Source organism: Microtus oregoni, unplaced genomic scaffold (genome assembly GCF_018167655.1).
Source record: "Microtus oregoni isolate MIOR12 unplaced genomic scaffold, Mior012 000011F_ref0000422, whole genome shotgun sequence".
NCBI lineage: Eukaryota > Metazoa > Chordata > Mammalia > Rodentia > Cricetidae > Microtus > Microtus oregoni.
Genome location: NW_024543070.1, coordinates 42,077,647 through 42,105,442, shown reverse-complemented (window position 1 = coordinate 42,105,442; position 27,796 = coordinate 42,077,647). Strand labels below are relative to the sequence as shown.

The window sequence follows — 27,796 nt, the reverse complement described above, 5'->3', positions numbered from 1 at the left end:
CACTCGTCACATACAGACAAGCCTGTTTGTGTAGTTACAGCAATTAGCAGCATTTAGATTGATAAAAGCCTCATAGGTCAAATAATCCCATTACTTCATATTATTTACAAAAAAGCATTATGAGTGTTTTGCTTATTTGTATATATGCACCATGTATGTGCCTGGTGCCCACAGAGGGTGGAAGAAGACATTAGATCCTCTGGCACTGGAATTATGGATAGTTGTGAGGTACCCTGTGGATGCTGGGAATTAAACCTGGTCCTCCACACGAGCAAATGCTCTTAACTGCTGAGCTAGTTCTCCAGCCCTTAAGATTTATTTTTTACATGTCTGTCTGTCTGGATCTGTGTGTGTGTGTGTGTGTGTGTGTGTGATTGTGAGTGCCCCCAGCATACAGAAGAAGGCATCAGATCTCCTGGAACTAGAGCAAGAGCACATACTCTTATGGCTAAGCTATCTCTCCAGTCCATTATTCAGATTTTGTATGTGTGGGTGGGTGGGTGGGGTGCTTGTAACCAAACCTAGATACTCTACAAGAACAGTATGTGTTCTTAACTGCTAAGCCTTCTCTCTAGCTCATTAACTTTTGGGTCTTCATTTTAAACAAACTAAAGTTATTTATATGACAGGAATTTAAATATCAATATTTTATGTTTTATGATACAGAATTATTGATAGTGTTGGGTGGGTAGATAATAGTAGAAGATCTGTTGTCTCTTGTTAATGTTTGTTTTGTATGTATATGCTGATGCAATCTGGGAATGGAGAATGTGTAGAGAGGAATGATTGGCCATGAGCTGATAATTCAGTATGCTATTATTTACTTTTGTTCACTGCTTCCCCTAATAAAGATCAAAGGGGGGAAGAAAAAGAAACTAAAACATTTTTTTGTAGTATTTATTAAATATGTATAGTCTATGTGCATATCTATATATGTGAAAGAGAAAGAATGGGCAAAAAGACAAGACTGTCTTCTAGAAATGGTGGGACTTGTTTCAAGAAGGTGGAAAAGTCAAACAAGACAACAGTATACAAGGTTAACTTTATTTCTGTTAGGGAGTAGTTGGCTGTTGTTCTAGTCTCACTAGTTTTCAGCTGTTGTGATTCTGTAATGTTAAAAGAGTGGCTTTTGTCTCTGAGTTTCAGGTGGAGCCAATGGAAGTGCTTGTTTCTGGGTTGTGTGCCTGTGCATGTAAAGGTCTTAGGACAGGGTTTAACATCTGCTGAAAACATCAGTCAGGTTGCTACTGATACCTGTGCCTGGCTGACCTTCTTACTCTATGTAAAGCACATATTATTTTTCACTCCTCTTTTGAAGTTGTTACTTTAAAATTTTATCTTAGGATAATTAATATTTTATATGTATGCGTGTTTTGCCTGCATGCATGTATGTGCATCACATGTATGCTGGTGCCTGCAGAGACCAGAGGAGGGTATTCAATCTCTTGTAACTAGATTTAGAATTGGTTGTGAGAGGAACCCTGATTGCTCTTCGAGCTGATGAGGGAGGGGGACTTGATCGGGGGAGGGGGAGGGGAATGGGAGGTGGTGGCGGGGAGGAGGCAGAAATCTTCAATAAATAAATAAATAAAAATAAAAAAAAATAAAAAAAAAAAGAATTGGTTGTGAGCTACCATGTGGGTGCTGGAAACAGAAACCCACAAGAGCAGGTGCTCTTAATAGCTAAGCTTTCTAATTCATTATTCAGATGTTTTTAAAAGATACAACTAATTTTATAACTAGTAATCATTTGAATATGGTTATGTAAAATTTTTAAAATTAGGAACACATAAAATCAACACTTTAAAATACAAATGATGGTGATAGAATTTAATAATAAATCTTTTTTCTTAATTTTTTTTTTTTTAAAGACTTTAGGTAAAGTTGGCCGAGTACAACAGATTTATTCAGACAGTGATTTAAAGGTGGAAGTTTGTGGAACTTCTTGGACATACAATCCTGCAGCAGTTTCCAAGGTGGCTTCTGCAGGATCTGCCATTAGCAATGCATCTGGTGGTATGTTTTATCTTGCTTCCTTAAACATAATACCCAGTTCTCAGACCAGGCCTGGTGGCACACATCCTTAACCCTAGCATTCAGGTAGATCTCTGAGTTTGAAGCCACCTGGTCTACAGAGCTAGTGCTACAGCAAGTGCTCCTTAGGGAAACTCTGACTTGAGAAACAAACAAACAACAGCAAAACTAATTGTCATACACTGATAGTCTTGTATGTCCATCTGGCTTTCTTCCATAGTGTAGGTTCACTGGGGTGTGGCGTACTTTGTAAACTTTTCTTTCTTTACCTCCTTCCTCTTTCCCTTCTTTCCACCCTTCTCTCCCCTTTCTCTCTTTTTAGTACACTGATTAACTATCATTCTGGCTGAAATACTCTCTGGAAAAGGTGATGAATTTGTAATTTTTCTGGGGCATGTCAGGCTTCTCTGTAGCAGACCTGAGACACTTGAAGCTCAGCTTTGATCTCTAGTCAGAACTTGCATTTTCTGCCAAAAATCCTTCTCTTTCTTAAAATCTTTTCTTTCTTAGCTTACTTTTTATTTTCAACATTATTGTTAGCAGATGTTTTTCCTCCTGTGTGTTTTTATTTATCAATTATATTTTTCTTCTTAGCATTTAATAAGTTACTATACTGGCATAACTTCAGGAACTGGTAAAATGTGAACTTGCTGAGTTCTTGGCTAAACTCATTCCTAACATTCCTTCAAATGCCCAACTTTGTGTGCCTGTCAGTTTTATTCTGCAACATTTTCTAAGTTACTGTATGTCTATTCTTGCCGTCTAGTAAGGGAGACAGAGCCATAATAGTAAGTGGAATGTACAAAAGGAAACAGTAGGTTAGTAGATATGGTTGTGCTACCCTGTAGTCATATTTGATGGGGGAGGCAAGAGGATCTGAGTTTGAGGTTAGCCTGGGCAGGTTGAGACCCTGTATCTAAAAAGAAAGAATGATTTAAGATTTTATTTCTGTGCTGCTTTCTTTCTCTCTTTTGAGTTCTTGTTGCAAATTGCTAGTGTGCAGATGGCTTAAATTAAGCAGTGTTGATTTCTGTTTTGAGGCTAGATGCAGCTAACTTGGTTACATATAAAATAAAAGGTGAAGAATAGTTAATACCTACTCTCAAATAATTGGACTTGGCATATCTTTTGATTTTTCTCTTACCCCAAATTTTGATTTTTCTGCTTTTGAGTAATGACTCCAAAAATTAAGGGAGGAACTTGGTATCCTGTGTTAATTCTACTCTTTAGGGCAGTCAAGTGGCACTTGACAGCACATTTATATGTTCATTTTCAGCTGCAAATTGATTTGCTCCTAATGTATATTCCAAGACACCATAGAGGTTACATTGTTTCTAAATCATAACTGTTGCACTCTTGAGTTTTGTAAAGTCTGTAGTGTTTTATGATCTGAACTATAGAATTAAGACATTGTATCATTGTAAGATTCCCCATGCTAGTGTTTTGTTTATAGTATCATTAGTATGACTTTAAATATCAAATTGTTTTAGTCTGTCACTCCTTACTTTTTCTGCATATACAACTTGAAATACATGATTATAGAATATTTATTGGGTTGAATTTAATGTATTGGTATCAAGGCTTATTACTTCATGGGTAGTCTGTACACAGTAAAATAGTAAAACAGGAAAAGTGTTTAGGAATCTGGTTCCTCTACTAGCAGTTTGTTTTGTGCTTTGCAGAAAGACTGTCACAGCTTCTGAAGAAATTATTTGAAACCCAAGAATCTGGTGACCTCAATGAAGAACTGGTTAAGGCTGCTGCCAATGGGGACGTGGCTAAAGTGGAAGATTTGCTGAAGAGACCAGATGTGGATGTGAGCCTTTCAAAACAGCTTTTGAGGGATAGCAAAAATCGTAGTTTAATAATTTAATAAAGGCTGAAGTTTTGAAGCCATTTAGAATTGACTCTTTCAGTTGATAAGTATGAACCTGTTATTATTCTTCATGTGGATGGGCAGTATTTTTAGTACTGGTTATTGAACATACACACTCTTTTCTCCAGTATGTACCTTACCCTCAGCTTCCACTGTCAAAAAATCAGCTGATTATTGATGCAGGGGTTGTATGTTCTTTGTATCTGTTTTTGTTTCAATTATTATAGTTTTGAGTATATCTTGAAGTCAGAGTACTATAATATTCTCTGCCTTGTTCTTTCTGTTCAAGATGGCGTGTGTGTGTGTGTGCTTCCATATAACTTTTAGAGTTTTTTAGTTTATTGCTTCTGTCAGGGATTATCACTGGGATATATTGTGTTGCTCGCTTTGGGACTTTGGATGTTTTTATTATTCTTGTAATACATGAAGTTTGCATATCTTTCTGTATTTATGTGTTTTCTTCAGTTTCTTTCCTCATCAGTTTAGAAATCTTTGACCTCTTGGTCAGATTTACTCTTAGTTACTTTTTGGGTTCCAGTTGTAACTGGGATGAAAGTTTCTTATTTTGGATAGCTTGCTATTGAGATATGCCATTTGTTAGTGACATTTATTAACTCAAGTAATGTTTTGAGGTCTTCTTCAGGGATAGCCCGCTATCCTTCTGTTTTCCCCTTTGTACTTACCTTCCTGTTCTCCACCCTCTCTTGGGCTTTTAGAAAGGACCTTGCGTTGTAGCCCTGGGTGGTCGTCTGCCTTGTCTCTGAGATTCTGGGATAACAGGAATGGTGGCTTTCTGGTTTTCTGTTTAGAAATCATGTCCCCTGCAATGAAAGTTTGATCTATTCTTCCAGTTCAGATGTGTAGTGATATTTCATTTGTATTTTAAAAAATAAAGCTTGCCTGAAGATCAGAGAGTAAAACAGCAGCACTAATCAGCCTTACAGGCCTGTGTGACACGCGCCTTTCATCCCAGTAGCCACACTAGTTTGCTCTAGAAACAGAGTGGTAATGGTGCACGCCTTTAATCCCAGCACTCGAGAGGAGACAGCTCTCAGTCTGAGTCTCATTCTGAGATTCCTGGAGGCAGGGTCATCATTTTGCCAGTGGCTGGCTGTTTTGGTTTTCTAATATTCAGTTTGAACACGATTTTCTGTCTCTGGGTTTATTTTAATCGTGGTACATAGATGCCCTTTGTTTTTTTCTCTTGTTTGATTGCTCTGTGACTTCCAGTGCCAGGTTGAATAAATACATGGTCAAAGTGGCCATCCTTGCCTTGTTCCAAATCTAAGAGCTTTCTCATTTAGCCTGTTAGCTGCTGCTCACTGTATGCTCTCTTCATTATATTGAAGTATGTTCCAGCTATATTCAGTTTGTTCACTTTGCATCATGAAGAGATGTTAGATTTATCAAGTACTTTTTTTGCATTCATTGAGATGTTTATATTATTTCTTTGTCCCTTGTTGAGTGGTATAATCATCTTTATTGATTGCAGATGTTGAAGTACTTTTGCATTTTTTGCATAAACTACACAGTTGTGATGAATAATCTTTTAAAGGGTTTTGCATCAATGTTTATCAAAGATATTTGCCTCTAGTTTTGTTTTGTGTGTGTCCTTGTTTAGTTTTCATACCAAGATAATGCTTGCTTGACAGAGTTTGGAATAATAATTGAAGAGAACTGGCATTAGTTCTTCCTTGAGAGGTACAGTTGAACAAAACAAGTCTTTGGGTGGTTGCTACTGATTCCTTCTTACATGTTACTTTCTATCCAAGTTTTCTATTTTCTGAAAATTCAGTGTTGATAGGGATGCATATATCCATGAGTTTGTTCATTGTAGACATACGGCTGTAAAGGATCTCAGTGATCCTTTGTGGACAAAGAGCTGTAAAGGATCTCAGTGATCCTTTGTCGGCAAAGAGCTGTAAAGGATCTCAGTGATTCTTTGTGGGCATACAGCTGTAAAAATCTCAGTGATCCTTCGATTTCTCCATGCTGTTGGTTATAATTTTTTCCCCATCTCCAGTTTTATTTGCGTATTTCCCTTTTAGTCAAGTTACAGATTTGTCTATTTTTTATTTTGTCAAAGAACAGCTCTTTGTTTTCTTGATTTCATTTTCAGTTTTCCGTTTTATTTATTTTTCTTTTTTACATTGATTTTTATTGAGCTCTACATTTTTCTCTGCTTCCTTTCCTTCCTTTCCCCTCCCCTCTTCAACCCTCCCCCAAGGTCCCCATGCTCCCAATTTACTCAGGAGATTTTAGTCTGTATTCAGTGTTCTGCCTGAAGGCCAAAAAAGGGCACCAGATCGATTATAGATGGTTGTGCACCACCATGTTGTTTCTGGAAATTGAACTCAGGATTTCTGGAAGAGCAGCCAGTGTTCATAATCTCTGAGCCATCTCTCCAGCCTGTCTGTCTTTTCATTAGAGAATTTAATAAATTTACTTAATCTTAAAGTTACTTTTAACAATGTCTTTTATACCAAAAATTTAAAGCAAAGTTTTTGTTTTACTTCTGTCAAAAGTTCCTTTAAGCATAGTTATTTGAGTTCATACAGAAAATGTATGTCAGTAAACTTACACTATACATTTATTTTGTGATGTATTAGTAATTACCATTGTTTTCTTTACAAAGATGTAATTGATCTTTAAGTTTTCTAGACTGTCGTGTGCTTTCTGAGTAATGCAGACAAGTTAAGTCCTATGTTGTGTTTATGCTAACATTTCTATTCAGGCTATTGTAGCGTAACTTTTATTTGGAGTTAATTTATTCAAGTTAAGTGTTTACTTTTCACAATAGAAAAGTAAAGGGTGACTGGGCAGATGGCTGAGTCAGTAAAGTACATGTTGTTCAAGCATGTGGGTCTGTTTGATCCCCAGCACCTATATATAAGCAAGCAGCAAGCTGGCACATGGTGGCATACTTGTAATCATAGTACTGTAGAGGCAGAGGAAGGAAGATCCCTGGGGCTTGCTGGCCACGTGGTTTAGGTGAACCAGTCAGTAAAAAATAAGGTGGTGAGCAGTGAGGAAGACATCACGATCTGGGCCGGTGGCCTTCACATGCATCTGGCCTTCACGTGCATCTTTAAATAATACTGATGATCTATGTTTGTGATATTTTAATGTCAGATTATTCTCAAAGAACCATATACTATACATGGTGGAAAAATTGGTATATATTGACTATCTCTGATTTTTGTGATGTTTGTTGACTATTTCCCTTTCCCTTTTAGGTGAATGGGCAGTGTGCTGGCCACACAGCTATGCAGGCTGCTAGTCAAAATGGACATGTTGATATTTTGAAGTTACTTTTGAAACAAAATGTAGATGTAGAAGCAGAGGTATGTAAACTAAGCTTGAAAACAGCTTCAGTAAACTTTCTAGAAATAATTCTACATAAGATGGAATTTCATTCTTGAAATTCAATATTTGCCTAGTGTTGTCCAGAGTCGAATGAAAAATTGAGAAATGGTAAAGGCTTTCTTTTCTTTCTTTCTCTCTATTTTCTTCTCTATTCCTCTCTCTGTCTTTTTAATGTTTCCTCAATATTTCAGACATTATTTCCTTCTTCTAGGGTAGAAATGTTTGGAGCACTGCTGAGCTTGCTCACAATTCCCACTAGAATTGTATTAGGGGCATTATACCCTTGGGATCAAGGTCTTTCTTACCTAGAACTCAGAGATCCTTTTTTCTTACAATTTGTCATTTGCTCAGCCTCTTTATTATTTTATTTTGAAGTGTTTACAGTACATTTTTATCCCTCCAAGTGTATATGCTTAACTTTATGTGTATTATAAAAGGACAACAAATACTGTCATAGGAGTTTCAGCTGGGACATTGGTTCTGTATATAAAGTGGGAATGTTAGCTTGTTTTAGTAACTGTAACATTACAAACAAAACAATAGCAACAAACCTACCAACCAACTAAACAGTCGCCCTCTCCCCATGGATATCAGGATTGTATTTATTCTAATTTAGACCAGGCAGGATATGTAGTAGTAGTTTTGCCCTCCAAGCTGTTTCTTCAGATACTTCAGTTGCTAGAGTTTCTCTCTTCTCTCTCTTGCTCTCCCTCTTGTTCTTATTGATATATCCTTTAAAAAGGAAGTCTCCAGATCTTATGTTCTTTACTTTTATTCTTTTTCTCTGATTATCTTATTGGACAGCTAAAGAGCTTATGGTATTTTACCACTAAATAGTTCATTTTTCATGTTGGAATTTTCTGTTGCCTGTGAAAAGAGTTTGAATGAATTTTAATTGTTTAATTTTTTTTTTCCTGGTGGGAGGACAAGGAATGCATATGTTTGTGTGTTGATGTGCATATATGCTTGTGCTTATTTACATGTCTGCCAGTGTACATTTGCTGGTGCAGGGGTGTGTGTGTACACGTACATGCATGCTTGTACATGTGAATACAGGTATCTTTGGAGGTCAGAAGGTGGTATCAGATCCCTTTGAGGTGAGTTATGGGTAGTTCTGAGCTGCCAAATATAGGTACTGGAATTTAACCTGATCATTTGCAAGGTAGTACATGCTCTTAACTACTGAGCCATCTCTCCAAACCCAGGTGCTTAAATTTAAAATTAATGTTGAAGAAGATGTCAATTATATGAGTTATTTTTACTGTGATGTTTTATTGTGAATGGAATATATAACTTTATTTTTCATTTGCAGTAGTATAAAAGTTAACATTTTTCTTGATCGTGAATTTAGGAATCCAGTTGTGTGTTAATTATTTTATCAGGTATGGTGGCACATATCTGTAATTTCATCACTTGTAAGTCTGAGGCAGGAGAATTGTTCTGAGTCTGAGGGCCTCCAGGGTTATGTAGCAAGACTTTATCTCACAAAACATACATACACACACACACACACACACACACACACACACACACACAGAGATATTTTGTTAATTTTAGTGTTTTTTAAATGGAGGGCAATTAATTTTATTTTATTATTGTTTTGGTTGGATTTAGGGGAGTGGAGTGAAATTGAACTGAATATATCATTTTAAATTTAGTGACTCCAGAATCCAAAGTAGTAACAGCTAGTGAAATACTTGTGCCCTTCTGAAATCAGAGAGCTATAGAAACAAGAGTCTGAAACTACTTTTTTTTTTTTAATTAAAACCAATAAAAGCCTCTGTCTTTACCAGCAGAAGTAGACAATACAGGTTTGTTTGTTTGTTTTGTTTTCTTAAGACAGATGTTAATTTGCTGGGTGTTGGTGGCAGGGCACTGGCCTTTAGGCAGGTGAATCTTTTGAGTTCAAGGACAGCCTGTTCTATAGGAGTTCTAGGATTTCCAGGGCAACACAGAGAAACCCTGTCTCCAAAAAACAGACCAACACACAAAAACACCAAAAGACAAAACGAGACAAACAAACAAACAAACAAAAAAAAACCCAGTTGTTTCTTCTGTCCAATTCTGCTTATTTCATTAATGAAAACAGCAAAATAAATCGGTAAAAGTGGAAAAGGAATAGGTAAGTGGTTTCAAGATTGATCACTGTAAAAGGATCTTTCTGTTAAATACCAAGCCGGACTCAAATTGCCACCATTAATATGGTTTCAGATATTTGTTCCCAGAGTAATTGAAGTTGTTATTAGAAACCCCATCACCATTAAAAACTGAAAGACTTGGAATGTCAACTGTAGACTGAAGGGGAACATGAGTAAAGGAATCCCACACTAGCTCTGAATAGGGTATAGTAAGGGGTTCTTTATTAAAGGAGAAATCACAGATCGTAATGGGGAACAGGAATGAAATTCAACATCCAGGTGTGGTGAGCAGAGAGAGAAAGAGAACAGATGGACCTGAGCCTTTTTGTTACCCAAGGCCACACGCAACCTGGTCCAGCCTCTCAAAGGCCATTGGCTGAAGGAGGTTCCCCATCAGTAGACAGAAGGGAGAGTGATGGAGCAGTTATGTTTTGTTTGTTTTAAATAATTTTTGAAAAAGAAAACTATCTTTTTTCATTTTACAAATGAATTCCAGTTCCCACTCCCTCCCTTCCTTCTACCCACCCATCCACCCCACTCCCATCCACTCCTCAGGGAGGGTAAGGCACATTGTTTTGGGGGAAGTCCAAGGCCCTCTCTACTATATCTAGACTGAGCAAGGTATCCATCCAAAGAGAATAGGTTCCAAAAACCAGTACAAGCAGTAGGGATAAATCCTGCTGCCACTGCCAGTGGACCCAGAGTCTGTCCCAGCCATACAACTCATTCAGAGGGACTAGTTTGGACCTATGCTGAAGTCTCCCATTGGCTCAGGTAGACTGTTTCTGTGGGTGTCCCCATCATGGTCTTGACTCTTTGCTCATATTCTACTCCCACTCTTCATCAGTCCAGTGCTCCGATGCAGGTCTCTGCTTCTGTTTCCCTCAGTTGCTGGATGAAGGTTCTCTGGTGATATTTAAGATATTTGGATACCCTTCTCCTCTATTGCTTAGGGTCTTAGCTGGGGTCATCTTTCTGGATTCCTGGGAATTTCTCTAGTGCCAGTTTTCTTGCTAACCCCATAATGGCTTCCTCAATCAAAATATCTCTTTCCTTGCTCTCATCTCTGTCCTTCCTCCTTCTTGACTATCCCATTCCCTCAAGTTCTCCTCTCCCCTCCTCTTCTGCCCTTCCTACTTTCCCCACCGCCATGCTCCCAATCTTGTCAGGCAATCCCGTCTATTTCCCCTTTCCAGGTGGATCTATGTATGTTTTTCTTAGGGTTCACCTTGTTACCCAGATTAGATTCTCTAGGCTCAATATTCTTTGCTTTACAGCTAATATCCACTTACGAGTGAGTACATACTATGTTTATCTTTATGGGTCTCTGTTACCTTACTCAGGATGATTTTCTCTAGTTCCATCCATTTGCATACAAATTTCATGATGTCATTGTTTTTTTTACTGCTGAGTAGTACTCCAATGTGTAAATGTGCTACACCTCTATCCATTTCTCCGTTGAGGGACATCTAGGTTGTTTCCAGGTTCTGGCTATCTCAGGACCCAGCAACACCAGGGCATATACCCAAAAGATGCTCAATCATACTACAAGGACATTTGTTCAATGGTGGAGAAGTATTGTATTTAGAGAGACTCAAGATGGCCTGTAGGAGCGAGACTCTGAAGCTAACGTGCTGCTGTGAGACCTGTACTCATCTTTTCAAGGCCCTTTAGGTTTAAAGATTCACCACCTCTTAATACTCTTACTATTCCTAATGTGGGGACCAGGCTTCCAGCACTTTTATACTAACAAATCATTTCCAAATTGTAGCAGTCACAAATACTGAGTAGATTAAAACAGTGTCTTCTTCAGCCACCTTGATAAAGAAAAATCAAGCAGAAGGGCAGCGGGAATCAGTCCGTGTCACAGAGAGACAGCAACATTGCTGTGCAGAAACTTCTGTGTCTGGTATAAGAATGGATGGAGACAAGGTGAGCTGTGGTGAGGAGCAGGAGAGAAAATAGATGGGTAAACCATTTCAAGAATAATGGCTGTGGATTCTGATGTACACATAAAGGTACTCAGAGAGGAAGCAGATGCATATAGCTCTGTGGGGCAGTTTTTGCTACTATGTGGGTTGTGGTTTTCTTAGGCAATATAGGGCAGCTGCAATAGGAACAAGAGTTTAACGTTGAAAGGAGGACAGGAGAGAAAGGGTGTGGTGTTAGGGTTAGTTTAAGGACCCTTCACAGAGTCTCCATAGAACCTTATGTGGATAGCATAGGGACCGGCCATGCTGGAAGCCTATTCAGAATAATTCAGAAGAAGACAGTTTAGAAGAGAAATATAGAAACAAGTGTAATTGTAGTGTCCTATTGTATGTATGTGTGTTCTATAATCTTTAATTTTTTAAAATGTTTTTTTCTTTATAGTGTTGTTCATATACCAGCGTTTAAAACTTTTAGTGTTTGTTTTTACATAAACTGTTGATAGGGCCTGCATAACATGCTCTGATTTGTGGTGTTTTTGTTGTTGTTGTTTTGTTTTGTGTGTGTGTTTCCTCTTTTCTTTCTGTCTTTTCCTTATTCTCTTTCCTCCCTCCCTGCCTGCCTGACAGCCTGCTTTCTTGTCTATCTTAAGACAGAGTCTCACTTACTGTTTAACCCAAGGCTATCCTGGACCTCACTATATAGTCCATACTGGCCTTGAAATTGTAGTCCTCTTACCTTAGCCTCCTTTGTGCTAGGATTATAGGTGTGTAACACTGTGTCTGGCTTCACTTAATAGTTTTCTAACAACCATAAGTATAACAAATTCATCTTCATAAATGATCCCCATTTTATTTAGTTGGTATTAATGGATTGTTCCCTTTTTAAATGTAAAGGTAAAAATTATAATAGTGGGGTCGGAGGGATGGGTCTGGTTAAGAGCATATACTCCTCTTGTACAGAACCCGAGTTCAGTTTCCAGCATCCACGTTGAGTGTTTCACATGTCTGTAACTCTAGACCCAGGATTTGAAAATGCTTCTGCATTTAAGGGTACCTGTATTTATGAGCACATATCCACAAACTAACACTCATACTCTCTTTCTGCCTCTTTGTGTCTCTTTGTCTTTCTGTCTGCCTACCACACACACAGAATTTTAAAAATTGTAATAGGAAAAACCATTTAAATTGGCGATTCGGAAAATTAGTTATTTATCCATTTCTCTCTGTCTGTCTGTCTGTGTCAGGATGTGTGTACATGTACATATGCTTGTTTTTCTGGGATATTTGATTACAGTGCTTGTTATTCCTTCATTCTGGTGACAAAAGCTCCTAATCTGATTCAGCTGGAAATATTCACAAGGTAGAAATTTTCTACCTTATCCAGAAATGCTATTGAACCAGATTCCTATATAAATATCACCCTTGATAGTGGTTTGAAAGATAGCAGGCAAATACTTCAAAACAAAACAAAAACCCAACAACAAAAATCTATCTTGAATTGAATGCCTGCTTTGTACTTATTCAGTTGTTTTAGAGGTATTTAATTACAGCAGTTTACTTGTGTGATCATTGAAAAGTAGTTTAAGTGATACTGGGTGCCCACTGCTAGGTACTAACACGCAGATTGAGAGTCATTGTTTTGGAGTAATGCTTTACACAGAAACTGTATTCTTGGCCGGGCGGTGGTGGCGCATGCCTTTAATCCCAGCACTCGTGAGGCAGAGGCAGGCGGATCTCTGTGAGTTCGAGACCAGCCTGGTCTACAAGAACTAGTTCTAGGACAGGCTCCAAAACCACAGAGAAACCCTGACTTGAAAAACCAAAAAAAAAAAAAAAAAAAAAAAAAAAAGAAAAAAAAAAAAGAAACTGTATTCTTTTAAACACTTCCTCTTATTGGCTAACTCCCACATCTTGATTAACCCATTTCTAATAATCTGGTAGCACCACAAGGTGGTGGCTTACCAGGAAGGATCTTAACCTGCATCCATCTCAGAGAGGAGAGGCATGGCGACTGCCTCACTTCCCTTCTTCCCAGCATTCTGTTCTGTCTACTCCACCTACCTAATTTTCTGTCCTATTAAAGGGCCAAGGCAGTTTCTTTATTAACCAATAGACAGATGACCCTCCTCCATCAATAGTGTGTTGACATTTTGGAGTGTAGTATTCTCATGAATACAGTAACATTTATAGTACCCTTCTCTATGCATATCTACCTCTGCAAAGGTAATGATCTAGTTATATGTAAATGTATGTGATACATAATATATATTGCCTTTATGGTACAGCACAACCATTTTTCCATTTATAAAGTAGTTTCTTTTCTTTATATAAAAAAGTTCATCTCATCTCTTTAGAAATATGACTGTTATACAGTGTGGCAAGCACAGTTTAATTCTTATCAAAGAGTTTTAAGAATTTGGAACTGTGGAATTTACTGGTTCAGTCTTCAGTTTTTATATTTTTATGCATTATTTAGAAAAATATTTCTGTTCTCAAATATACAGAAGTGGGTATATTCAGCACTTAGATGTAACTCTGACTAATATGTCAAATTTCTATGTAGGTAATTAAGACCACTTTGTTCCTCTAGTGTCGAATCTCTGCTTAGGTAATTAAGACCACATTGCTGTACATACTTTTTGTTAGCACTCAGCTGATACTAGTATAGTTTTCATGTAACTTCAAAGTTTTCAGTTGTATACACTGAAAGTACCAGGACCTGGGAGACTGAGGCATGAAGCTTAAGTCTAGCTGAGGCTACTTGGTGAGCTCTTGTCTGAAAGGTTGGTTGTTATGAGCTGGGTGTACACAGGCTGTAAAGCATGTTTTTTACCTACATATGAGACCCTAAATTTGATTCCCTAACATTAGAGTTTTAATAAAGTACTTCTAGTATTGGCCCAGTTTAAATATGCTGTAATGTTACTGATCTGGTTTTATCATTTGTGATTGTTCATGTCAATTTAGAGCTATTTTATTGGTCTCACTGGTTTTATTTATATTTTTCCACAATTTTTCTGAAGTTATTCTGGTTCGTGGCATTTTAAAGCTTCAGCTTTTCTTTCTTAACTCTACTGATTGAACTCTCATGCTGTTGTTCAGGATAAAGATGGAGATCGAGCTGTTCACCATGCAGCCTTTGGAGATGAGGGTGCTGTTATCGAAGTCCTGCACCGAGGCAGCGCTGACCTGAATGCTCGTAATAAGCGTAGGCAGACTCCTCTGCATATCGCTGTCAATAAAGGTCATCTTCAGGTTGTGAAGACGCTGCTGGATTTTGGTTGTCATCCCAGTCTCCAGGTAAGATTTGAAAGGAATATACAGAGCAGGCATTGATGGAACTCTGTTAAAGGATGTAGAAAGTTCTGTGTAAATTTGTTACTGTGAAGAATATCCAAGATAGAAGGTGATATAAAATAACTTACTTCATAACTATTTAAATATTTTCATTGTAGCTTAATTTATTCTAGATTCTTCGTTTAGGTCTGTTTTGGAAAATAATATTGTTTTGATTTATAGTAGGAAGGAAAGTGGCCTAATTTTTGAAGCAAAAATTTTACCTAAGGAATGATTTTTTTTCTAAGCTCATTTAGCAACTAGATGAAGATAAGCCACACATGTCAGAGAAATACAGTTTGTGCAAGATGTGCTCATCATGGTTATTAAACACTGTCTTTTGTAGACACAGAAAATTAAAATTTGGAATGAATATGTAACTTCATAACAAAATAAATAGTATGTAATCATATTAGTGTTTAGGTTCCTTCCTAGCTTTTCTTTACCTCTATCATCTTTATCAAAATAGACTTGAAATACTTAATTATTTTTAAATAAAAGTGTTCCTTGAAGCATTGTTTGAATATGTTGAACTGAAATTGAAAAATGAAAATGAAATTTATGCCCTGGCACTGCTGAAACATGCATGGGCAGTGTATATATGCCAGCTCTGTTTAACTTGGTATGGGCAAGTTCATATGTCAAACTACTTTCTTTAAATTGAAAACTGAATAATAATTAGAACACAACAGGAGGAATCATGGTGTGGATGATTCTCAGCATAGAGACTTCCTAGATCTTAGGATGTGGCTGAAGAGTGGAGTATTCGGAGCAGCGGCTTTTGAAGAGAGTCGCAGGTGCTGCTCAGCAATTTGTTTTTAGGAAGTAATTTTTCTGAAGAGACTATTGCTAGGATGTGGTTTTATAAGTTCATGGCAGAAATGGAGGATGGAGGGAGAACTGAGGTGATCTGTTGAAGGAGAAGGAATTAGACCCACTCGCTTTTCTGAAGTGTGAGGCAAAGTCACATGTAGGGAAGGTGAATTGGGATTGGGGAAGACAGAGCATAATTGAGACTTGTGCTTTGGAATAGCTGTTGTGGGGACCAGAAAGCAGGACAGACCAGGGACCTGTGGAAGGGTGTTCCGAGCACGTTAAGAGTTCTCCTCAAGTGAGAGGCTACACATTTTTAGTGCCACCAATTAGAAGGTAGGTGGTTGGATTGAATTTGGATTAGGAATACCTTATGTGGGTGGGTGCCTGTGATTGGAAAACATTTTCTGTAAAAGTCCAAATGGTACTGCAGGTTTTTTACGTGTTTTGTTTCAAGGCCATACATCTCTGCCATTATAGAATGAAGTAATCATAGCTAATACATAAGCGCATGGGTGTAGCTATGTTCCAGTAAGATTGAATTTATAAAAACAGATGGAAAGCTGTGGTATATGATAGAGAGTAGGCTGTGCAGACTTTGTAAAACTACAGATTGTATAAACTCTAAATAGTTCATTTATGCAGACAGTTAATATGGAATTAGCATTTATTGCTAAGTAAATTGATTAATGCTAAATACCTTCGAAACAGTCTAATTTTTTTTTTTTTTTTTGGTTTTTCGAGACAGGGTTTCTCTGTGGTTTTGGAGCCTGTCCTGGAACTAGCTCTTGTAGACCAGGCTGGCCTCGAACTCACAGAGATCCGCCTGCCTCTGCCTCCCGAGTGCTGGGATTAAAGGCATACGCCACCACCGCCCGGCGAAACAGTCTAATTGAGGGACTGGAGGGATGGCTCAGTGAGGGGGAGCACTTACATGAGCAAGAGGACATGAGTTCAGATAGTTAGTACCCCCTCAAAAAGCTGATCATGGCTGAAACCCCAGCATTGGGGTGACGGAGACAAATGCGTCCCAAAACTCACTGGCTGACCAGTCTAGTTGAAACAGTAAACTTGCAAGTTATTCAGAGACCCTGCCTTAAAAGAATTGAGTAGGAGAGTGGAGGGGAAACCTGATGTCCTTCTCTGGACTTCGTGGGTGTGTGCATGGGTGCACACACCTCATTTCCGCTCGCTCCATACACCCCATACACAGAGATAAAATTTTCTAAAAAGCAGATTTAGAAATTATAGGTATTGATTAGATTTGTTTCTGCTTTGAACTCCATATTCACTTTGCTGTCCTTTGAAAAGACTTCGGTTTGTTGATTCTCACCAATGTTGCATATTATATTAATATATAAAAAACTGAAAAATTATTGGTACTTGCGTTGTCAAGGCTGAAATCCACTGACTTTAAACTCATTGTTCTGGGTTCTAAGACTGCTGCTGTATGTTTGTTGTTTGTCTCTTTGTAGCCCAGGCTGGTTTTGAACTCACATTGTCCACAAAATTTTGCTCTTTGTGCCTTTACCTCCCATGTGCCAGGATTACAGGTGTGTATTGTCATGGCCGCTTCGTGTAATGCTGGAGAAAGTGCCTAGGGCTTTGTGCATGGTAGGCAAGTGTTCTCCCAACTTGAGGCATATCTTCAGACCTGCCAATTTTGCCTGCGTTATATATTTAATAGAACGTGAAGTTGTGGATGTTAGCACATGCCTGTAATCCCAGCACTCAGAAAGTAGAGATAGAAGTTCAAAGCCAGTCTCAACTATAGAGAGCAAGTTTAAGGTCAGCTCGGGCTATAGTGTGGAGTCTTTGACTCAAAAACAACCATCACTGCCACCACCATCTCCATCTTAACAGCAGACCAACAGGACCTCTAAGCATGGTTGCTGACTGACAATTGTTTGCTTGTTAGAGAGCCTGCTTCTTTGTCTAGAAGTTCAGTGAGTCTTCCTGTTGATGTGGTGATCAATGGAAAGGGAACTAATGGAAATCTCTTTAAACTTAAAAAAATAAAATAAGGATTCTGAAGGTGACACCCCTCTCCATGATGCCATAAGTAAGAAGCGGGATGACATCCTGGCAGTTCTTTTGGAAGCTGGAGCAGATGTGACCATCACAAACAACAATGGGTTCAATGCCCTGCACCATGCTGCACTGAGAGGAAATCCCAGGTAAAAATGTCCTCTTTCACTGCTTTAGGTGCTGTTTAAAAATGCTTTCCTGTTGTTCCAGTCGTGTTTTCCTGATGTAATGAGGACAGTTTCAGCTAATTTCAGCATCTCAAATGATAAAGTTTTGTAGAAAATATACCCTTATTCATCAGGTACATGTTAAATATAAGTATTATGAAATGGTTAGATGTCTATTGAGTATAGATATAAAATATCAGGATGCTGGCTAATGTTTAAAAAGTTTAATTAAATGCATTTTAAGATGTTAATGCTGAGTTATTTAGATGTGTAACATCTAGGAACCCTAATCATGTTTTCGTAGTAGTTTAAAAGGATTTGCTGGTTAATATATGAGAGCAGCTGCCTTTGGAGACTCCTAATATTCATAAAGGTTAGCAGAACCCTCAGATGCCAGCACTTAGCTTTGCTGGAGGATGAGGTTTTCATCGGCCCACTCTTTGGAACAGTTTTAACTTAACCTCAGTTTCTTTATAGTTGAGTAAAACCCTGTGTATTTTGACTAAGAAAAAATATTCACTTTGTTCAGTAATTTTATCTACCTCTAAATTCTTATTCTTTAGAATTCCTTAATGTGTTTGCTAAAGTTTCTTAGGGTGCCCTTCAGGGCAGTCACAGAAGTCAAAAGGGTTTATATTACGACTGCGGTTGGGGTGGGGAGTTAAAGGACTGTATTGTCCATCACATATTGGACTTTTTCAGATTACAGATCTTTAGACTCTTCATACGTTTCCATTATGGAGACAGAGTAATTGCTGTGTCTCCGTCTCCCAATAGGTGATGGCAGTGGTGATATCTCATGATAGACTTGAGTACATCAGGTGCTCATCTCACTTCATTCTTTTCAAAGCTCAAATTTTAAAACTAATTGATTTTCTTTGCTTGCACTGCTGGTGCTTGAACTCGGGACCATGGAGCTTTGAGGTGAACACTGTGCCATCACGCTATAGCCTTTGAACAGTGTTTGAGTTGGGTGTTAATAGCCTCATTTATAGATGAAGTATGTGAGAATTATAGGCCTTGTCTTGGCATTCAAACTGTTTCTTTTTCTTTTTCAAGATAGCTTCATTTTATAGCTTAAGTGGGCCTTGAATTGCCATTTTTCCATCTCAAGTCTCCTGAGTGCTAGGTTACAGGCAAGTGTATATGACTGTGCCAGGCTGAGTCTCCAGAATCCTTCCCTCTGAATTTATCTTCTAGTAATTGAAATCTTTCAGCCTGCTTTGCCCTTCAGTACATTATTACTCCATTTTCCTTCCTAAAGCAGTTGTCTACTCTCTTCCCCCAGACTCTCAAACATTTTTCTTTCATGAGGATGTTATCTTAATCACCTTCCCTTCTTTCCCCTGCACCTGCCTCCTCTCCACCAGAGTTCTCTTCCATTTGCTTGTGTTACTCACATACGTGGCCTGCTAACTGTGTATTTCCCTTAAGACTATGGGTGTTCATAGTAATGCATATGTCCTCCATATGTATGATAGCACACACTCAAATTAGTTTTAACAGAAAAGAAACTACAAGATTTTAAAAGACAATATATGATTAGTTACAGAATGACTTTTATAAGATAACTGTAGGTATTCAGATGGAGCAAGCACTTCAGATTAAATAGACAAAAATAATTTTGAGAGAATGTAGGCTATAATGTTAGATTATAAAGTTTAATAGACTAGAAGTTTAGAGGTTTTAGAAAATAGATATCTTAAGTACTTTGAATTGCTTTGTTTTCATTAGATGTGAGATTAGTATAGTAAATAATCTAACCATATTTAGGCAGAGGAGTATTTTTCTTATATTTCTTGAGGATTCTTCAGAAAATATGTAACAGTGACCCCTTCAGCCAGCTAATCTGTATTAGATGGCATCCCGAAAAGAAGGAAAGGCCTGGAGAGGTGCTCAGTGGGTGAAAGCGCTTGTTGCCTGATGACATGAGTTCAGTCCCTAGGACGCAGTTACAGAAGGAGAGAACTGACTTCTTTCTGCAAGTTGTCCCCAGACCTGCATGTTTATTGTGCGCACATACCTGCATATATCTGATCGATATTTTAAAAAGGAACAAAATGCTCTAATTATATCACAAGATGGCTTTGGTCAAAGCTAGCTGAATTCTTTATTCCTTTTTCTTTTTTCTTTTTTTTTTTAAATATTTATTTATTTATTATGTATACAATATTCTGAAGGCCAGAAGAGGGCGCCAGACCTCTTTACAGATGGTTGTGAGGCACCATGTGGTTGCTGGGAATTGAACTCAGGACCTTTGGAAGAGCAGGCAATGCTCTTAACCACTGAGCCATCTCTCCAGCCCTATTCCTTTTTCTTTATTTTTGGGCTGTCATCACTTTTGGTTGCCATATAAAGCTTTTATTTGAAGACAGTAAATGGTTATTTAAAAGTATCAGTTGTAATAGCATGTTGGATGATTTAAGATTTTTTTCATATCAGATACTTTATTAAAGTTAACATTTCTTTCTAGACTTTGGGCCTTTATTCTTACCTTAGAAAAATAGATATGGCACATTATTTCCAAATGCTAAAATTTTCCCTCTTTTTAGATAAAATCTCAAATATTAACAGACATGCGAACACTGTTCCTTTCTTTGACTGCTTTCTAGTCTTTCTTGTTAATGTGGCTGCCGTCCACATTGTAATGTTTTAGCCTGTTTTTATTTTGCACTGGCTGCAATTATGTAGTATGATTGATTGCATGCTAGACTTCTGTTTCAATTTAATTGTAATTAGGGATTAGTTCTTTAGTTAGTAAAATTCTTGGGTGTTTTTTGAGGAATTTTCTTTTTAGAATTTTTGTACTTTTCCCCTCATTAGTTTTTTCTTTTTTTAAAAAAAAAACAGCATTGTATAAGCTAGTATTGGGACAAGTATTTGCTTGTAATTATTTCCACTTTTTATGACTGAAAATGTGGGAAGTTTTCGAAGTTTGCATATACACTTATATGTGTGTCTGTAGAAATTGAGTACATCCTACTCCCCAGGTTTGCTTTTAGTTAATAACAGTAATTTTTCAGCAGTGCATCAGCAACATGGTAGAACTGATAATTATTGGATATGATTTTCTGAAGGAAACCTTTTATTATCTTGGTCTTCAAAATATGTCTCAGTGCCTCATGTTTACGAAAGATCTGCTTTGAGATCTGCACTCGAAGGTACAGATCAAGACAGTGTAAATTTCAAAGCTGATCTGTAGGTTTGAGAATTTTAACTCAGGAAAATACTGGTCATGTTTTCTGATATTTGGTGTTGTTGTTTTTGTTTAGTGTTGGTAGTCCTGTAGATTGAACCCAGGGCTGTGTATGTGCAGGATACCCTGCAGCTACATTTCCAGCCATGCAGTGGATGCTTATAGAGATTTTTCCTCTTAGAGTTTGTCCTCTTATTTTATCTTCATTGAATAAGGAAAATTTCAGTTGTAAATCCAGATAAACAAAACTATTTGTGCTGATAGTACTGATACTATCTGTGCTGAAAGTAAAAATGAGATTTATTTGGAGGAACATGCATTCACATGTTACTTAGGTACTTGCCTGCACTGCAGGACCTTCTTCAATTGCTGAGATGTTTTGTTTATTAAGGAACATTAAATCATCTGCAGGTCTATTGTAGTCACTGAGAAAATTGGGTGGATATTGGTCTCTGTTTTGTCTCCTGCAGTTTTCTCTCCATTGAGAGACTCGTGAGAAAAGTTTTTGTGAAAGACAGGCAGGAGAGCAGGGGCATGTTTATTAGTGAGGACGGTCAGTTGCCAGGTGAGGCACAAGTCTTCATAAATAATAAGCAGAAATGTTTAGCATTTTCTTTGTTTTAAATCTGAGAAACCTTTGCTTCAGGTTCAGGGTCAGAAGAATTAGATTTTTATTATTAAAGTCTGTTGACGACTTGAGATGACATTCTGCGTCATTAGGCTAACGGTAAATAGTAACAAAATTGAAGGCTAGTTCTATTGAAAATAATGACTCAGTTTCTGGAGTGCTCAATTTTATGACAGTGTTCTATAATTTAATGCATGCATAGCATGCACTGGAGGGAGCTCAGCAGTTCTGAGCATATACTGCTTTTAGAGGGCGTGAGTTCGGTACACCTTGTCTGTAACTCTAGGGGGTCTGATGCCACTGCCCTCTGTGGGCATCTCACGCTTGTGCACATGCCCCGCACAGACACATACAAATACACATATTTTTTAAGAACTATATAAATAATTAAAATATGCATACCCATGTGAAACACACTATTATATTTTCGTCATGTTTTTAGTTGAGTTTTGATGAGTTTCTCAGATTTTTTTTCTTTTTCAAGGAAGTTCATCAGGAAGTAGAGTAGGCATTTTCTTGTTTTCAGAAGAAGGAAAAATTTAATAATGTGATTTTTTTTAAATGTGCAATGCTTTTATAGGTTTTAACAATTTATTAATTAAAATGAAAAGTTAATACCAAAGACCACAAATTAAATAACTTTATTTGAAATCCTTTTTATCACACATTTTTTCCATAAAGCTTTTAATAAACATCTATAATCACTATGGTTCTCCCAAATAAAATTAACAGTTGCTAGTTATTTAATTTTAATTACAGTTAATAGATTCAGTAAGCGAATTAGTTGTCATGTAATCCATACTCACAGATGAAATGCTACTGTCCTGTGGTAATCAATGCATAGCTACAGCTGGTTGAAGGGGACCAAATCCATTGAAGAGGCGATTTGGTTCCATTTTACCAGCTTTAGCAAAGCATTGCCACTGCTACTTTAGGATCCAAACCGGTTCCATGCTCTTTTGTAGAAACACAGATGACAGTTGTTAGAAATTCCTGTCCTGGTATGCCAGTCGCTGAAAGTGAAAGTCCTACTTGTAGGTGCATGCATGTCCTACTGCTTGCTGCTCTTGACTCTTGCACCTCAGAAGTTTTCTCCCTTTAGCACATTAATGTGAGTCTTTATTTAATTCTTAAATGCACATAATATTCTCTTTCAAAATCAAGAACATCTATAAAAGAAGCATCATATTGTATTTCAAAGTGATGTTTCCAATCTCTCTCTCAGCAGGCTCATTTTTCCTTTCTTTTTTCTTTCTCTTTTCTTTCCTCTTTTCCTTCCTTCCTTCCTTCCTTCCTTCCTTCCTTTTTTTAAATTTTATTTTATACAGAATGTCTCTGTGCAGCCCTGGCTGTCCTGAAATGCATTATGTAGACTAGGCTGGCCTCAAACAAAGATCTACCTGCTTCTGCCTCCTGAATACTGGGATTAAAATGGTGTGCCATCGCATCCAGCCTGCAAGCTTGGTTTTTAAGTAATTAAACTAGAAGTTGAGGAAGAGTCATGCACTGTTATTTTAGTGTGATAGTTGAGGGCTAAGTAGGTTGCTGACAGGAGTGGAGGGATATGAGTGACCTTAAGAAAATACCTTTGTCCTTTAATAGATCACACATGTCTTCAGTATTATGCTTTGTTTTTGCTTATGTTGACATACTAACTTTGGGGGTCGTAATTTAATCTCTTTGAAGATCTGTTTTCTTAATTAAATTCTGTGTTATTTGAGTATAGATTGCTTAGTTCTTATTATAAGATCAGTGATACATTGACATGTGGTAGTTAGCTATAATCCGTGAATTTTGGGTATTAAAATTTACCACATGATATTTTTGAAAGCAGCACTTAGGTACATTTTATAACGTGGCTCTTCTGTAGATTTCCTGTCTGAGGAGAATGTCTTCTGAAACATACTCATAAGATAAAAGTTTGATAAAAGATAGTTTGTAAAATAAGAATGCTGAGTGAACAACCACATTAATTTATTTTCTTAAACTAACTTGGGAGAAGGATGACACAGGCTCAGACAATATGCAAATTGTTGTATATTGTATTTTACTTCTGTTGCTTGTTAAGTATTATGCTTCTGGGGAAGTTAATGTAATTTTCTTTCCATTATATTTCCTACTGGTGAAACAGATATGCAATTGCCTGAACTTAAGTGCTGAAGATAGCACTTGCCTGGTTCTATTTTTAGTAGTTACATGGCAGCCATTCAGCAGATCCAGTTGCTCAAGTGTGCTTTTGGATAGTTCAGTTTCATGTACTGGCCATATCAGGGCAAGGAGAGGCCATGGGAAAAAATAGTACAGGGTTTGATAATGTCAGCATCTGTCATCCCTGCCAGGGAGACAGTTGAAATGTTTGGGTTACAGCAGTGTCAGCAGATGCCCAGAGTCTAACATGTACTCCGTTCAAAAGGAATACCTGATCTAAGTGCTGGACGTGACATTTCAGAGTGATTGAAAACCCTCCTAGATATGTTAGTTAAACTTAGAAGCAACAGAATCAGTTTTAAATTTTACTTTATAAATGAATAGCCAGCATTTTCTAAGAATTATAACAAATTCCTAGTTGCTGAAATATTTTTTTTAAGAATTACTATAACCTTTCAGACCTGTGGAATAACTAAAATACTGTTGTTCATAATTCATTATGAGCAGAATAATACCCTTTGATATAAGCAAGGATAATACAGACTTTAAAATATTTGACAGTTTGTTACCAATACGTCCTCTTTACTTAGTCATGGTCAGCATTTTGTCATTTTTATCCTTCTCTCTCATGCTTTACATATTAATAGCATTTACATTGGAGACTGAGTTAAGAACTGACAAACGAGAGGCAAGGGCTAAAGAGTTCATTTGTACAGTATAATTTTTCTTTAAAAGTAGCCTTTAAAATTGTGGTTTTCTGTAGTATCAGAAAAGAAGATATAAAACTGAAATTTGCCTTAGAAAATCCTCAGACTTTAATAGGTGATACATTTTACCACAGGTGAAGAATAGCTATTAAAATGGGAGTAAAATCACATTTTTAATGTGATTTTTTTTGTTGCCTTATTTTTCTTATTAGATCTATTGGTCCTGATTTGAGTAATGTGATATACTTAAAGTTCAATTGTGAGGACAGAAAACGGTTGCTCTGTGTCTCAGTGTTTTGTGCTATCAGTGCTATTCTGTAGTAGTCAAATTTTAATCATGTGAGTAGTCAAACAATCTATAATGTAGAATTAAAGCAGAAATTAAAATCCATTTCTATGGAATTTTTTCTTTAAGTATAATTAATTTGCACTTGCAAATGACTGGTACTTTTGGAATGGGGATGTTAGTATCTTTGGTGGCCATTTACTTGGCAGTAGGTTACTTCATTGTATGAAGGTCATCCTCCTGGAAAGAATTGCTCCCTTTTGGTGGCCATTACCTACCCAAAATCCATACTTCTTTACATTCCATAGCAGTGTATGTTCATATGGGTACATAAAGAAGTATGTGCTCTGAGTAGGCGCTACTGAGCTGTTTGCTGTGGAAACTTGAAGCATCCCGTTTTCCCCATTTGATAGTGAAACTTTCTTGGTTGCTGATATGGAACAGTGATAGATCATGTGCAGAGATTAGCTTATCAGAGACTAGTGTTACAACAAATTTACCTGATCCCATTATGCACTTAGTGTTCTTTGTTCTTGGTGTACATAAGCACTGGGTACCTCCTTGGTTCTTTTTCAGGAGCTGCAGAGAGTCTATGGAGTCCTGAGTGTATTCAGAAATGCTAGCACTGAGTTGTTCTCTCAGGCACAGGTCCTTTTTCTTCTTCTGTATAATTTACTTCAAGATCCTATAAACAGATGATAATTAGTTTTGAAATTATTTTTATAAATCAGATACTTTTACTTAAAACTTACTGGAAAGGACAGATTACACTAGAATTGATTTTACAGTTGATGCAGGGTTTGAAAGTTGGGTCATTTTATTGGGTGAGTGAATGAATGGTCATAAATGGTAATTTATTTTCCAGTTAAGAGATAAAAAGTCACTATCATTTGGCAAGTTATTTGTTGTTCTTTTGTTATTAGTTCCTTGCCTGAATTTTGTGCTTCTGTTTGCATTGAATGAAAATTCAAATGGATTTGACTTGTGCGAGATTACTTTTCAAAAATGGCTTTTAATATAAAGGAAAATTACCAAAACAATTTAACTTTTTTAAAGTCTCCATTAAAAAACAGAAGCACTTTAGGCTGTGAGACTCTGGATTTTACCTTGAATATTTAGCACAAGAAAAGAAAATTGTGAGTGACCTTTAATCACTGAGTTAGTTCAAAAGGAGACCTTGAGAAAATTTGAGGTTTGGGAAAAATCTAGAAAAGGGAGTCCTGGGAGCCGTGGGGGAGTAGAATTTCTGTGGCTTGTGGAAAATGCTAGTGCAGCTGTGCTGGCATGAGCAGCAGCCAGCCGTGCAGCTGAGAATTGCCATGCACTGTCATACACGTTTCTGTGGCCTGAATAGTAAACGGGGAGACATAGGTTTCTGATGAACAATTCTTGATGAGCTTTTTAAAGCTATCATACTCTTGAGGCATTGATGCCGATTTACCGGAAAAGTGAGAACAGTTGAAACAATTGTTTATCTAAAACGTTAACGACTTAAATCTTTAGTAAGGCAATGTCAGTGGTGGATTGTATAGTTTTGAAGTTATCTGTCATACTATTTGAACAATGGCTTTTTAAAAGCTAAATTGTCAAATTGACCTTTGAAATTAGCCGATGTCCAGATATAGATTAACAATGAAGATATATATCAGTCAATATTAGATAAGCATGCAGAAAGTTGGAAGCATCCTTACAAGTCAGCCTTTGTGCATGGTTACCTGTGAGTTTAGTGTCGTGCAGCATATGCAGGAGGAAGAGAGGTAATGACCTAGAGAGTCATGCCGTAGTCACCGCCGATCCCTTGATTGTTCCCTCACATTATCTGCTAATTGAGCACTGCTTTTTATGAGCTGTGTGAAGTAAGGAGGTGTATAAGTGAACACAGAACCTTACTTTTTAAGATAAATTTAAAAGACAAGTAAATAGATAAAAATCAGATAATCTACTTTTCTTTCCTGCCCTTTCTCAACACACACACACACACACACACCTAGACACATTCATGTGTGCGTGCATACACATACACACACACTAGAATTTAATCAACGTTGGTCATACGATTTGGATTGTAATATATCAATTATTGCATAGATAGGTAGAGAAAGTGAAGTAATGGGGGAAAGTTGCTACAATGGCCAAGAAAATGTATCTAGTTTTTTTTTAAGTTAGATGAAATGATTCACAAGAGGGGGAATTGCAGAGGAAGTTAAAGATCAATTAAAAACAACAGCAACAACAACAACAAAAAACAAAGCTGCAAACAAAACCCCCAGCACACCTCGCTTCCCCAAGTAGCTATTCACCCTGTTTCCTGTGGCCACCAGAGTACATTGGATTCTTCTGACGCCTCAGGAAATATCCTGCATCTTTCTTGCTTTGAGATTCTTTTGGGGAAACGGAAGTTTGAATTTCCAGGGTTAATGGTGGATCTGGAGTGAAGCTGTCTTGTCATATCCAGAGGTCAGTCTGCAATCGAGGTCAGGACTTCACATAGTCACCACAGAGGTCAGCTTATAACCACAGCCTAGGCTGTTAGAGCTTTATAGGCAGCTAAGCATTTGAAACATGCACTCCCAGGCAAGCAGGCTCTCTTGTGCCTCTCTCTTCCCTGACCATATTTAGTCAACCATAGCAAAAAATAGTCTCTCAGCTGTCGATTGTCGATCTGGGGACTGAGGAAACTTCTATCTTGCTTTCTGCCTATTGATTGTTCTTCCTGTGGTCCAAACACTGCTTTGTCATTTGTCCTGCTTTTTTTTTTTTTTTTTAAAGAACTGCCAAATAAAGCGGTGTCTCATGTTTCCACTTACATTTCCCAGATTCTCCCTGAGCTTGTGCTGAGACTAGGAAAACCTCATGTGGTTGTCACTATACTTAGAAGCACCACAGCGAAAAAGGGAGGGAGCACACAACATTTACCCTGGCTAGTAGCAAGACTGTCTTCAGGCAGATTTGGGGGATGTAAAAATCCCTCTATTGCCAAAATGTTTCATAATCTGACTTTTTGTTGGTTAAAAAATTTCTTTTTCTTTTACAATAATGTATTACACAGCTGTTAGCCTATGGGGATTTTGTATAGTTGTGTTTAGGGCCAGTTATTTCTATAGGTGCTTTAAAGACACAATAAGTAGTACTTGCCTGGAGC

At 37.4% G+C, this 27,796-nt stretch overlaps 1 protein-coding gene and 1 long non-coding RNA gene across 2 annotated transcripts in view; one reads left to right on the top strand and one right to left on the bottom strand.

The window, feature by feature from the left end:
- The window catches only part of Mib1 (MIB E3 ubiquitin protein ligase 1), a 114,260-nt gene that overhangs the window by 48,558 nt on the left and 37,906 nt on the right, over nt 1-27,796 (top strand). Inside the window, exons 8-12 of the mRNA XM_041659691.1 lie at nt 1,872-2,016; nt 3,717-3,850; nt 7,147-7,254; nt 14,448-14,645; nt 17,520-17,671. Of these exons, the coding sequence (XP_041515625.1) occupies nt 1,872-2,016; nt 3,717-3,850; nt 7,147-7,254; nt 14,448-14,645; nt 17,520-17,671 (737 nt within the window). The remainder of the gene's footprint in view (nt 1-1,871; nt 2,017-3,716; nt 3,851-7,146; nt 7,255-14,447; nt 14,646-17,519; nt 17,672-27,796) is intronic.
- On the bottom strand, nt 14,616-27,080 carry LOC121453168. The gene is made up of 3 exons (XR_005974980.1): nt 26,955-27,080; nt 25,155-25,339; nt 14,616-14,688 (listed from the first exon to the last, which is right to left on the bottom strand). It is a non-coding gene; the product is annotated as an uncharacterized LOC121453168 (long non-coding RNA).